Source organism: Bufo bufo, chromosome 10 (genome assembly GCF_905171765.1).
Source record: "Bufo bufo chromosome 10, aBufBuf1.1, whole genome shotgun sequence".
NCBI lineage: Eukaryota > Metazoa > Chordata > Amphibia > Anura > Bufonidae > Bufo > Bufo bufo.
The window spans coordinates 138,299,187-138,314,343 of NC_053398.1; the positions used below are offsets into that span (position 1 = coordinate 138,299,187).

At 42.6% G+C, this 15,157-nt stretch overlaps 1 protein-coding gene across 2 annotated transcripts in view; it reads right to left on the bottom strand.

Moving 5' to 3' along the window:
- PEPD (peptidase D) overlaps nt 1–15,157 on the bottom strand; it is a 245,917-nt gene that overhangs the window by 81,819 nt on the left and 148,941 nt on the right. For both annotated transcript variants that reach the window (XM_040410510.1, XM_040410509.1), the window contains one exon: nt 8,192–8,269. In XM_040410510.1, coding sequence (XP_040266444.1) covers nt 8,192–8,269 — 78 coding nt within the window. The remainder of the gene's footprint in view (nt 1–8,191; nt 8,270–15,157) is intronic.

The window sequence follows — 15,157 nt, forward strand, 5'->3', positions numbered from 1 at the left end:
TGCATATCTGCAAAACACGGATATCACCCATGTGCATTACACATATAGCAAAATGGAACAGCCGGCCCATAATAGAACAGTCCTATCCTTGCCCGTAATGCAGACAATAATGGGATGTTTTATTTTTCTGCAGAACGGACATGCGGACATGGCATGCACACGGAGTCATTTCTGGGTTTTTTGGGCCCCATTGAAGTGAATGGTTTCACATACGGGCCGCAAAAAATTAATAAAATGGAACGGACACAGACAAAAAAATTGTTTTGTTTGCATGAGACCTTCCCTCCATGTGTCGTCCGTAATCCACAGACTCTGCTCAGTTGAAAATAAATTTCCAAAGCATCTCCTATTATTCTTAAGTGAAAAACGGACGCAACACAGACTTCATAGACTTTAATGGGCAGGTTTAGTCCGCATCATGGACCAAAGAAGTACGTGTCTCTGTGATTTAGGGTGAAAGCAATAAAGAGCAGAGGCCATGTACCTCCCAAAGAAGAGCCAGGGCCACGTCTGCTTTGGGATCTGGTGATGCCGCTGATGCTGTGGGTGGGTTAGGCTCAAAATGTGTCAGAGCTAATCCAAGCTTGGCTGCCTCTACCTTTGCTGCGCGAGTATCTCCCATCTGGCATTTTTTCTCCATGCTGCTGGAAGACAAAAGCATTGCTTTGTGCAAGCTGTGCAAGATAACGTGGGGAGGCAAATACAAACGTAGGCACCACAGCTTCACCACATTCAGTGGGCAAACAGAGGTGGCAGCTAGCCACAGCTGCAGGAGTTCCCCCCTTCTCCCAGTCCCCCATGTGGGAGCCAGGCTGCATGGAAAGCGTGGCCAGAAAATATGCTCCCAGCAATCTGATGGTGCAGAAGCTTAATTCCTATCTGGCCAAGTTCCTAGCGGTGCAGTTGCTGCCATACGATACGATACAAGAGGACGATGATGAGGATGGAACCAGCCAAGACACCCAATGGTCACAGTGGGGGGGTGAAGCTGGCAAAGAGTGCTCCTCGGGCACCCTGGCCAGAATGGCGACCTGTATATTTGCCTGCTTACGCAGTAACAAGCGTATCTAATGATTACTGGATAGCCATTCTTTTAGACCCTCGCTACCAAAGCAAAATGGGGGACAAATTACATTATTACCAGGAAACACTGTGTATGCAGCTTCCTGCAGCTTATGGCGAGCAGATGCCTGCTGCCAGCGTGTCTGAAAACTAAGCACCCCTCCGCCGCTGGCAGGGTCACCCACCTCTAGCCGCCATGAGCAGTAGAAGCCACAGCAGCCAGTTCAGTCTCCTCAACATGATGGAGCAGTTTCTCCATGTGCTGCGCCAGGCTGAGTCCACAGCAAGCCGACCGCTCCCATCTGAATGCCCAGGTCTCTGACGCACACTCTGTTCCCTGACCCCAAAGATTTCTGGGCAGGCAGTGGTCAGAACTGGCACAGCATGCTGTCCTCCTTTTTTGCTCAGCCTCCAGTATCATCTCGGAGACAGTTTTCTGCACCGCGGGGTGTATGGTGACACCCAAATGGACCAAGTTGTCATCCACCAGTGTCCAAAACATCATAAATTTTCAAAATGAACCAAGCTTGGATCCAGGAGAATTTTCACACTCTTCTAGTCGATTCTGATGAATAGATCTGGCCTTGCTGGCGGTGGCCCATTTTGCCACTGTTGTTGTCTGCCTGCTGCCATCATGCCACTGCTCCGACCTAGCAACCATCACGATCCTTACAGCTGCTGCTGCCTTCATCATGCCACTGCTGCGACCTGCCTACCATCACATTCTGTATGGCTGCTGCATTATAGGACCACTATGGGAACAAGGGGAACATTATTACAGCTAGGGCCACTATGGGAGACAATATTACTGCTGGGGGACACTATGGGGGACATTATTAGAGCTGGGAGCTATTATGGGGAACGTTACTACTGCTGGGGGCCACTATGGGAGACAATATTACTGCTGGGATCCACTATGGGGGACATTATTAGAGCTGGGAGCTATTATGGGGAACGTTACTACTGCTGGGGGCCACTATGGGAGACAATATTACTGCTGGAAGACACTATGGGGGACATTATGTATACTGCAGGGGTTGGGATTTTATTTTAAAAAAAAAGTCAATGAAATTCATCCATTTTTTAATTGCCATGAAAACGGATGCAAAAGGGCCATTAAAACCAAACTGACAGCCAGAAAATGGTTGCACAAATGGTTGAAAAAGGGTCATAAAACACTGACGGTGTGTACAAGAATATAACTACTATAATACTGCCTCCTATGTACAAGAATATAACTACTATAATACTGCCTCCTATGTAATAGAATATAACTACTATAATACTGCTCTTATGTACAAGAATATAACTACTATAATACTGCCTCCTATGTACAAGAATATAACTACTATAATACTGCTCCTATGTACAAGAATATAACTACTATAATACTGCCTCCTATGTACAAGAATATAACTACTATAATACTGCCTCCTATGTAAAAGAATATAATTACTATAATACTGCTCTTATGTACAAGAATATAACTACTATAATACTGCCTCCTATGTACAAGAATATAACTACTATAATACTGCCTCCAATGTACAGGAATATAACTACTATAATACTGCTCCTATGTAAAAGAATATAATTACTATAATACTGCTCCTATGTACAAGAATATAACTACTATAATACTGCCTCCTATGTACAAGAATATAACTACTATAATACTGCTCCTATGTACAGGAATATAACTACTATAATACTGCCTCCTATGTACAAGAATATAACTACCATAATACTGCTCCTATGTACAAGAATATAACTACTATAATACTGCTCCTATGTACAAGAATATAACTACTATAATACTGCTCCTAGGTACAAGAATATAACTACTATAATACTGCCTCCTATGTACAAGAATATAACTACTATAATACTGCCTCCTATGTACAAGAATATAACTACTATAATACTGCCTCCTATGTAAAAGAATATAATTACTATAATACTGCTCTTATGTACAAGAATATAACTACTATAATACTGCCTCCTATGTACAAGAATATAACTACTATAATACTGCCTCCTATGTACAAGAATATAACTACTATAATATTGCCTCCTATGTACAAGAATATAATTACTATAATACTGCTCTTATGTACAAGAATATAACTACTATAATACTGCCTCCTATGTACAAGAATATAACTACTATAATACTGCCTCCTATGTACAAGAATATAACTACTATAATATTGCCTCCTATGTACAAGAATATAACTACCATAATACTGCTCCTATGTACAAGAATATAACTACTATAATACTGCTCCTATGTACAAGAATATAACTACTATAATACTGCTCCTATGTACAAGAATATAAGTACTATAATACTGCCTCCTATGTACAAGAATATAATTACTATAATACTGCCTCCTATGTAAAAGAATATAATTACTATAATACTGCTCCTATGTACAAGAATATAACTACTATAATACTGCCTCCTATGTACAAGAATATAACTACTATAATACTGCTCCTATGTACAAGAATATAACTACTATAATACTGCTCCTATGTACAGGAATATAACTACTATAATACTGCCCTCTATGTACAAGAATATAACTACTATAATACTGCCTCCTATGTACAAGAATATAACTACTATAATACTGCTCCTATGTACAAGAATATAACTACTATAATACAGCTCCTATATACAAGAATATAACTACTATAATACTGCTCCTATGTACAAGAATATAACTACTATAATACCGCTCCTATGTACAAGAATATAACTACTATAATACTGCTCCTATGTACAAGAATATAACTACTATAATACTGCTCCTATGTACAAGAATATAACTACTATAATATTGCTCCTATGTACAAGAATATAACTACTATAATATTGCTCCTATGTACAAGAATATAACTACTATAATACTGCCTCCTATGTACAAGAATATAACTGCTATAATACTGCCTCCTATGTACAAGAATATAACTACTATAATACTGCCTCCTATGTACAAGAATATAACTACTATAATACTGCTCCTATGTACAAGAATATAACTACTATAATACTGCTCCTATGTACAAGAATATAACTACTATAATATTGCTCCTATGTACAAGAATATAACTACTATAATACTGCCTCCTATGTACAAGAATATAACTGCTATAATACTGCCTCCTATGTACAAGAATATAACTACTATAATACTGCCTCCTATGTACAAGAATATAACTACTATAATACTGCTCCTATGTACAAGAATATAACTACTATAATACTGCCTCCTATGTACAAGAATATAACTACCATAATACTGCTCCTATGTACAAGAATATAACTACTATAATACTGCCTCCTATGTACAAGAATATAACTACTATAATACTACTCCTATGTACAAGAATATAACTACTATAATACTGCCTCCTATATACAAGAATTTAACTTCTATAATACTGCCTCCTATGTACAAGAATATAACTACTATAATACTGCCTGTTATGGATAAGTACAGTAAGATTTTCATACTGACTACAATGGATGTCTTTCTCTTTGTGATCATTTCTTAACGCTACTTCTGAATGGGCCAATTTCCACCTTTTTATGTTTTTCAGCTCCAGTCATTGTAGTATAGGGAATCACAGAAAGAACTACTACATTATACATTATAATTCTCTGATTCTACTTCACCGGGACATGAAGACTGCTAGAACGGATGGATCCATTAGGGGATTAAGAGAATCATCCAGCAGAGGGAAAGAGAAGAGGAGATATATAGCTACACGCAGACCTGCACCACCACAACAGAATCCCGGGGTGGCCGGCTGCAGACAGGTTCCCTCCAGGGAGAACAGCTAGAATCCTCCTCCTCACTCCTGTTTCAGTTGTATATTAGCCAGTTACGTTGCGATGTCTCTTGTTTTGTACATGAACCCTCTGAATTGTAAAGCGCTGTGGAATATGGTGGCGCTATAGAAGTAAAGATTATTATCTATAATTATTATAATTATCTACTGTGGAACAAGAGATTGCGGTTTGGTCTGTCTGATGGGCAGGGGGGCACCTAGCCTTTCTGCTGCCTGAGGCAAAAACTGAAATGGCGCCCCATCCTAATGCCAATATCTCAACCTAACCCCTGTGCCACAATGAAAGCGCTCATTGACCATGGCCCTTCCACCCCCCCTTGACCCTACCTGGTGCTGCCTGAGGCGATCACCTCACGTGGCCTCATTGGTGGTGCACCCCTGCTGATGGGAGATGCACACATCACACATACATGGTTCATATTTGGTGCAACCGCCCTCTCATTCCCAAAACATCTCCTAATACAGCAAAAAAATATCAAATGTCAAGATAGAATGGAACGGTTAAAGTGAGCCTAGCCTCTCACCAGGGGCCCATTTTCCCTTTGCTAAGCTTTCTCTTTAGAGAACCCCTGCCACTTCTACACCCAGAATCCATCACTTGGACATGGTTTTCCCCGATGCTGTACTGCCAAGAATCCCGGACCATCTGGCTCTGGATGAGCTGTAATTTGCTGCACATACATTTAAAGGGGTTTTCCTGTTTTAAAATTATGCTTAGGCATAGTTTACATAGGCATGCCAGTTTGGGGCTTTGCCGCTTTTGACAGGAAGAATAGCGCAGCACGCAGGTCTGGTCTCACCATCAAAAAGACCGAAACGTTGACACAACCCCAACTAACTTCACTGGAACTCACAGCAAAAATACAGGTCAGTGAGGTCTTTAGTTCTGTCCTCACCCGCTGACTGGTGGGGGTCAGACATCCCGAAGCCCACTGATCAGCTGCTTCCGTCCCCCACTGCAGCGCTCCCACTGACTGCCCCATGCCCACATCAATGGTCTCAGTGGTGATGAGTGCAGCCGCCCTGTCTTCCAGTATGAAATGGGAGCAGTCTTATGTCTGGGGGTAAATGGGGATCAGAGCCCCCCAATTCTGATAATTGGTGGGGTCCCCAATGGTTAGCTGACAAATGTTTATGAATGCAACACCACATTGTATAATGAAAAGATCTTCAACTTTCTGATACACTTTGGGTTTAATTTCTTACAAGATCTCTGCTTGCTGTCAGTGAGCTGGACCCTTCTAGTATACATCTCAAGAAGCTGACAACCTGTAAGTATTTGTATTCAGCAAAGAAACCTTGCAATCAGGACTCCAGGCTGACACATTGTACCAAACTATCAAGACAGGAGTGTCCTGATGCCGGCTAGACTGGATATAATGGCAGCAAACCCTTAGCTGTGACAAGGGTTTTCAGCCTGGGATGTAAACAATGTTATAATTCACTAACAGAAAGCAGAGATATTGATATGGTAAAGAAATGAAGCATGAAGTACTGTTTTAGAAAGTTGCAGGACTTTTCCTGCCAGCGCTGCGTTCTCTTCACCGTTTACCCGCTTGCTGCTGCAATGCCGACGGCAAGCAAGTATCCAGGGAAGAGAATGCAGCGCTCGCAGGAGCTGATCGGCGGGGCTGCCGGGAGTCGGACCCTCAACGCCCTGAGATTGTGAGGATAGGTCATCAATACTGGAAACTGGACAACCCCTTTAAGGGGAACCTGTCATGTGGATATTTGATTATAATCTAACTAATTATATACAATCATTAACTACTAAAAAGTACCTTAGATGTATTCACTTACTGGTGTGACAGATGGTCACCTCATAATATACACACAAAGATGCCACATGCCGCATGCTAATGAGCTGATTTGAGTCCAGCGTGATGTCGGTGAGTCCAGCGTTTTTTTTAAATTCAGAGCTATAGCCACTCCCCTGCCCACCTGCTGCTGATTCAAATGGAAAATAACTCTCCTTCAGCAGCAGGTGGGCGGGGAGAGTCAGGAGCTCATGAATATTCAGGACTCATCATTATCAGCTGGAGCTTTTCAATACAAGATGTTGGCAGATTGACTGGGTCATTTAAAGAAAGTGACCCAGCATTGTGCTAAGAGAATCAGTCACTTATTTATGTTGCCCTTAGTTAGGACACCATAAAACTGCTGACAGGTTCCCTTTAAATGCATAGTTGCAGACCACTTTTAATTGACACAATGCAACAAAAGCCATTGAAAAAGTCAAATGAAAGGTTGTTTGTACTGTGGAATTAGTTTAAGTGTCAAGTTAAACCTTGCTATGTCTGTACATAAGCCAATGCACCAGAAAGCTTTGTATTATGTGCGATTTTAGGAGGTATGCAGCTCGCCTCAAGAGGCAAACGCATCAGCCCCATGCATAAACCTTACCGAGAGAAAGAAACATACATGTCCCAGTGAGCTCCCACCAACCCACTGGTAACATGCACCAATATTCATAGCTCAACGTCCCTATCCGATTAGAGAGGTTGGAGCAGTGATTAAATGTCTGAGAGCGATGATTACAGCAATTCTCATGGTTGTAAGACGTGGCAGTCTCACCATTCATAATGACGGGAACAACGCGGAGACAAGAAAACGTCTCGGGGTGGAGGACACTTGCTGAGAACTTGCAGTAGAGGGCTCTCAATTACTGCGGAAAATGACTGGGGACTGCCGACAACTCGTCTTCATACAGCAGCACAAACAAAGGAGGCGAAAGCGGAGCGTAATGAGGCTGCTCTGTAATTAGACGAGCGCTGACAACTTCCTATAGAAAGCAAACATTGAGGACCATTCCGACGGTGGGGTGAGGACTCGCTCCTTTCGCTCACTCCTGCAGAGATATCCTCTTACTGACCAGACAAATCTCGGAACATTACACAAAACTTTCCGCCTCTCACTACAGAACGGTTTTCATTTCGATTCTCTAATTCAGGTGTCTCGGAAAGCTGGGTAATACTGACAACCCTGGCAATGGTAACCATACTGGTTGTCACCCAGCTTCCCTGTCACTAAGAAATTAAAGAGCGGAACGTTCAGCATCTTAACAGAGAAGGACGACTCAAAGACAAGGGCATTTAATAGGAAGAGGCTTCGGGGTCTTCCCACGCTACCCAAAGGGTTAATCGGCCTAATGTCCAGGGGAGGTTTACGTTGTTGTCAGAGTGACGAGAATATTCTCTCTGTGCGGCGCGGCAGAATATGAAGGCGCTATAAACTGGGCTGTTCATGTAATGAAATCATCACAACTCACCACATGTCACCATCCGTGAGGGTCTTATCATTGGGGGCTCCGGCGTGTCCATAATGAAGGATGGAGGAGTTATCGCCACTGTAGGAAAGAAGAGCAGAGAGATGAAAGCAAGAACTACAAGGAAAGGGCAAACCAAAAAGAAGTGCTTATATGAAGGGAAAGCATGTTCTTCCATCACTGACCACTGGGGGCAGCGACTGGGGCACGTCAATACTATACTAATAAGTAAAATAAGAAGGTGCATAATTATTACCAATAATCTCATCATTGATAATACTATAAAATAATAATACGAATTATATCAACAATAGCAATAATACTAATAATAATAATAGATACAAAAAGTGTTAACAGATTTTTACTGAATTTACTGAAAAGCCACAGAACCTGAACCATCTCATAATACATGTGGCTAAGTTGTATTAATATGCTAGGAAGCCAAGTGCAGAGTATTAAAGGGGTATTCTGGTTGTTATTAGTTATCCGCTATCCACAGAATAGGGGACAACTATTAGATCGGTGGGGGTCCCAGTGGTCCCACGAGAAAAGGGGCCCCATACCCCCCTAAAATGAGCGGCTGGTCACACACATTCATTTCTATGGGAGTTCCGGAGATGGCCGAGTGCAGTGCTTGACTGGCCTCTCTGTTCAGGGGGGCTGCAGGAGGTACGAGGCCCTTGTACTCATGATCGGTGTGGGTCCCAGCAGAAAGACCCCCACCGATATAATAGTTCTCTTATTCTGTGCATAGGGTATAACTTGTGACAACCAGAATACCCCTTTAGCTCATTGCTGGATATCAGTACAGTAGTCCCTCAAGATAGAATATTAGTTGGTTCTGGAAAGCTCATTGCATGTTGAAACCACTGTACCTTGAGTCCATAAATCTATGGAAAACTAGTAGTTGGTTCTAAAGCCCCCAACTGTAATTCCAAGATATGAGAAAATAACGATTTAGAGCCCATCTGTCAGCAGATCTGTCCCTATGACACTGGCTTTTATTTACAGAATGAAGTACCGCACACCGCTGTCGCTGGTGCTAGCAAAAGACTTGTTAGCGCTAGCATACGTCGGTGAAACCTTACAACATGTCCGGGATCGGATCAGTAAACATAAGTCCACCATTAGGCTAGAACAAACCATGGTACCCGTCCCACAACACTTTAAAGAAAAACCCCATTGTGTATCGCAATTACGGTTTCAAATACTAGAGCAAGTGGATTTACCAAGACGCGGCGGTAACCGGACTTTATTGCTTAGACAGAAAGAAGCCTATTGGATCCATAAACTCGGAACTTTATCACCAAACGGTTTAAATCGGGAATGTGACTTCTTTTATTGAACGCTTAAGTACGGTATATAATGGACTGTATTATATACAACTAATTTGTAACTAATTTATTTTCCATTTCCTTTACAGACTCGCTGATATTTACCTACTTTTATTTCTTCTCCCCATAGCGTCTATTCTACTAATCGTTTCAGCTGTTATGTCATTTAAAATGACTAATACCATTACTAATATAATCTTCTTTATTATATTATAGCATTTGTTTCATGATTTAAATCTATAGATTTTAGATAATATATGATCAGGCCATCAATATGTGGCAGCCGTTCTATCCATTGCCCCATGTGACTTACAGACGCCGGGCCGGAGCCACTTGGGACGCAGGTGGAACGCAACGTTGCGTCGCCTGGGTCGCGTGACTTCCGGACGCCGGAACCGACGCCTCCCAGTGGCTCGGAGGCTGCATGACACGCAGGTGGAACGCAGAGTAGCTTCGCCGCGGTCACGTGACTTCCTGGTCACACACTGGAGACCTCCCAATAGCCCATACATTTAAAGGAATGCGCGCACAGGATATTCACCTGTGATCCAGCGCTCCTGCCCGCCGTCACTGCCAGGTAAACTCTTTCTATATGGACCGATCATATATCCTAGATGTCTGTTACCTCAGGCCTCATCCTTATGTTATCCTGTGAGATTGAATAACCATTGATGTCTCTGGAATATCCTCTGGATTATTATTTCTCCTCATAATATTCCCCACTAAGGAGCAATGACCTTTATGAATGTTCAGCGCCCTCTTCGTACGGGCCTATGTAGTTTAACTAAGAATTTTGAATCATTTAATGTATATATTTTTTTTCATGATTAACATCAATCCTTATGTAATACATGTTTGCAGTCTTTGAGCATCCAGTCCATATTTCTTGTAACTTACAAGATGTTTATATTATCATAGATCATATACCGCTGAAGAAGGCCGAAATAGGCCGAAACGTACGGTACTCATGCAATGTGACTCTGAGATATATGGGCAACCACTGGATCGTGTATGCAACATGAAATAATTGTGAATAATACATTTCACTAATCAATGGCAAATTGAACTAGCTGTGTGCAGCAATTTTTTCTACCACACCTATGACACTGGCTGACCTCTTACATGTGAACCTGGCAGCTGAAGACATCCGTGTTGGTCCCATGTTCCTATGTGCCCGCATTGCTGAGAAATATGATGTTTTATTATATGCAAATGAGCCTCTAGGAGCAACAGGGGCGTTGCCGTTACACTTGGAGGCTCAGCTCTCTCTACATCTGACACGTCCTCTGCACTTTGATTGACAGGACCAGGTGTGACTACAATTACACTGCCTGGTCCTGTTAATCAAACTGCAGAGGGCGCGGCAGTCGCAGAGAGAGCTGAGCCTCTAGGTGTAACGGTAACGCCCCCGTTGCTCCTAGAGGCTCATTTGCATATATTACAACATCATATTTCTCAGCAATGCGGGCACATATGAACATGGGACCAACACAGATGCCTTCAGCTGCACATGTAATAGGTCGGCCAGTGTCTTCGGGACAAATCTGGGACAGATGTTCTTTAAGAACAATAATCAGATAACGAGTCTCCTTACATATAACAGTCAGGAATATCTGCTGGAAGCTGTATACCAGACAAGTGGAATCACCCTCAACAGACATCCAGACCCTGGACATGTAGTACCGCACTGTAGTGTAAAGAGGAGACAACATGTACAGGGGTCTTACAAGAGAATTGCCATGTTGATTGGTTGGATCTAAGTCTGAGATGTTGTACATTGAGTCTAGTTTCAATTTACGATGGCCCAGGAGGGACCAATGTAAGTTGTAAATATTGTATATGGAGGGACCATTGGGTATGATCTAGGGTGTACAGACATGCTCCTGGCATTTGAGGAATCCATTGGTTTGGAATTTGGTTGCAGTAATTGGAAGACCGTGATGAGAGCTGTAGTCTCCTTATAGCTGTAGTTGGCCGGCACCTCTTTAGGATGTAGAGATTTTTTGCCGCTCTCATACAGTAGTATGTTGCACTCCGATACCCTCTCTGTACGTACTTATGGTAGTGGAAAGCAGAGTTTTCTTCCTCTGACCGCAGCCGCTGGGAGCCCTGGAATAATACACATTGGGCACAAGCCTCTGGGGACTCGCGTATGAACAGACAGCGGGGCTCAGATGATCATTCCCTGCGTGCTGGGCGGCCACCTCCCCGGCCCATCAAATTCTCATTACAGGCCAGGTATAAATCTGCGGGTTTACTGCTCTCCCCGGGAATCAATCTCTCCCCCTTTGTTTTTAATCTTCACAGAGCAAAAAGAAGAGAAAATGAAAACTAGATTGGCGCGGTCACACTGCGAACAGGTCCACATCTATATGCTTTGAAGAGACAAGAAAAAGGAGCCGTCAATGCAGAAGCTCTGTCAGCAGCATCGCTCCCCATCCCTGTGTATATAAGTACTGTAATTCTAGATCTATATGGCCATGTATACACATTACATGACATGGCATACAGTGGGCTGTAGTCCAGTTAAGGGGGCAGAGACCAGAGGTGCACCTCCAATGAGGTCAGGTGAGGAGCCTACCTCAGGCGGTAAATCCTAGAGACAAGTGGGGGCATTGGCAGGGCCATAGGAAATGAGCGCTTCCATTGTGGAAATGCTCATCTCTCTAGGGTCAACTGTATCACAATATGCCTTTAACAGTAGAGATGGAGGGGAACGCCAATTTTTCAATTTTCGCCTCTGGCAGCAGAAAGGCTAAGTGTATCCGGTTTCGGAAGGAAACGCACAGGAGATCCGCTTGTGAAAAAGAAATGACAAGTAATTACATGGAAGATCCGGAGCGACTGCTACGATTCTCCTAGGCATCATCTATTTACCTGACTGCAGCGGTCACGTCGACAGCACATGACTACTGCAGCCCATCGCTGGAGCGATGACTGCAGTCAGGCCCGTGATTGGATGCAGAAGTCGCATGTTGTCAATGTCACCACTGAAGTGGGTTAAACAGATCCCTGTCGACAGAACCAGAGAAGCTGCATGGGATCTGCCAGGTAAGTAATGATCACTTTCTGATGGCAGGTGGATCTTGCTGAAACTGGACAAACCCTTGAAAAGCTGGACACCTTTGAAGTTATTATTTGAACTCAAATTAGTGGTTACCTACAGTAAACAAAGTTGCACTAATTCTCAGTCTGCAGTCTTCATTCACTTACAGACCCTCTGATATTCTGTTTACAACTTGCTCCTAGCTTCAGACTTTTCTCATGTGGACGTGTCCCTCCCTGTGATACATGATGGATCTGTGTGTCCAGGATGCTGCTGTCTTCCCCCTGCAGACTGCCTTTCCTCTCTTCTGTCAGCTGGCCTCCTCTATACATATCTGCTCTGTGCAACCTCCTCCTCCTCCCTGCTGCTATCTCTAAAACTAAGATTCGAGGGGGAAGGAGACAGAGCCATCAGATACAGGAGCGGAGCTCTGGTGGATTGACATCAGATTCAGCAGCACCAGTAGCCGGGTGAAAGAATTACCCATATTCTGCAGAAGCAAAATGGTGGGAAACTGTAAATGAAGACTATTTGGGAAGTTGCTTCATTTTGCATTTAGGAACCAAATGAGCAATAAAAAAATACGTGCATATGTGTCCATGGTCTTTAAGCCTATATATGCTGATTTAAGCATATGTCATAGAAGGTGATGTTTCTTCACTGCCCCAAGATAAAAACTTACAAGCCCAAAAAAATCACCAGATATTAAATGTTTAACACATCCATAGATAATAAGCAAGTGATTAACCTGTCACTTTCTAATAATCTATCAGGCTTGATGACAACATATAAAGGGGAGCAGACATTGGCACATACAATGGATAGAAAAAGTCTACACACCCCTGTTAAAATCAAAAAATGAGACAAAGATAAATCATTTCAGAACTTTTTCCACCTGTAATGTGACCTATAAACTGTACAACTCAATTAAATAACAAACTGAAATCTTTTAGGTAGAGGGAAGAAAAAATATAAAAATAAAATAATATGGTTGCATAAGTGTGCACACCCTTCAAATAATACTTTGTTGAAGCACCTGTTGATTTTATTACAGCACTCAGTCTTTTTGGGTACGAGTCTATCAGCATGGCACATTTTGACTTTGCAAGATTTGCCCACTCTTCTTTTCAAAAACACTCCAAATCTGTCAGATTGTGAGGGCATCTCCTGGGCACAGCCCTCTTCGGATCACCCCATGGATTGTCAATCTGATTCAGGTCTGAGCTCTGGCTGGGCCATTCCAAAACTTTCATCTTCTGGTGAAGCCATTCCTTGGTTGATTTGGATGTATGCTTTGGGTCGTTGTCATGCTGAAAGATGAAGTTCCTCCTCATGTTCAGCTTTCTAGCAGAAGCCTGAAGGTTTTGTGCCAATATTGACTGGTATTTGGAACTGTTCATAATTCCCTCTAGCTTAACTAAGGCCCCAGTTCCAGCTGAAGAAAAACAGCCCCTTGGCACGATGCTGCCACCGCCATGCTTCACTGTGGGGATGGTGTTCTTTTGGTGATGTGCAGTGTTGTTTTTGAGCCAAACATAACTTTTGGAATTATGGCCAAAAAGTTCAACCTTTGTTTCATCAGACCAGAACACCTTTTCCCACATGCTTTTGGGAGACTTCAAATGTGTTTTTGAAAAATGTAGCCTGGCTTGGATGTTTTTCTTGGTAAGAAAAAGCTTTCGTCTTGCCTCTCTACCCCATAGCCCAGACATATGAAGAATACGGGAGATTGTTGTCACATGTACCACACAGCCAGGACTTGCCAGATATTCCTGCAGCTCCTTTAATGTTGCTGTAGACCTCTTGGTCGCCTCCCAGACCAGTTTCCTTCTCGTCTTTTCATCAATTTTGGAGGGACCCCCAGTTCTTGGTGATGTCACTGTTGGGCCATATTTTCTTCACTTGATGATGACGGTCTTCACTGTGTTCCATGGTAGATCTAATGCCTTGGAAATTCTTTTGTCCCCTTCTCCTGACTGATACCTTCTAACAATGAGATCCTCTGATGCTTTGGAAGCTCTCTGTGGACCATGGCTTCTGCTGTGGGATGCGACTAAGAACATTTCAGGAAAGACCAACTAGAGCAGCTGAGCTTTATTTGGGGTTAATCAGAGGCGCTTTACATGATGGCCGGTGTATGCTGACTCCTATCTAACAGGATTTTGAATGTGATTGCTTAATTCTGAACACAGCTACATCCCCAGTTATAAGAGGGTGTGCACACTTATGCAACCACATTATTTTATTTTTATTTATTTTTTCTTCCCTCCACCTAAAAGATTTCAGTTTGTTTTTCAATTGAGTTGTACAGTTTATAGGTCACATTAAAGGTGGAAAAAGTTCTGAAATGATTTATCTTTGTCTCATTTTTTGACATCACAGAAACCTGACATTTTAACAGGGGTGTGTAGACTTTTTATATCCACTGTATGTGCAAATGTTCATAGCATGATTTGTGGCAGACATGAAATACAGGCGACTAATAAAAACTTGAGTAAAAGACGATTATATGGGGACCACTGACAGTTCTAGAGTTTGCCCCTCCCAACACTGCAAAAACCTCTAAAAATACAAAATTCATTACTTCTG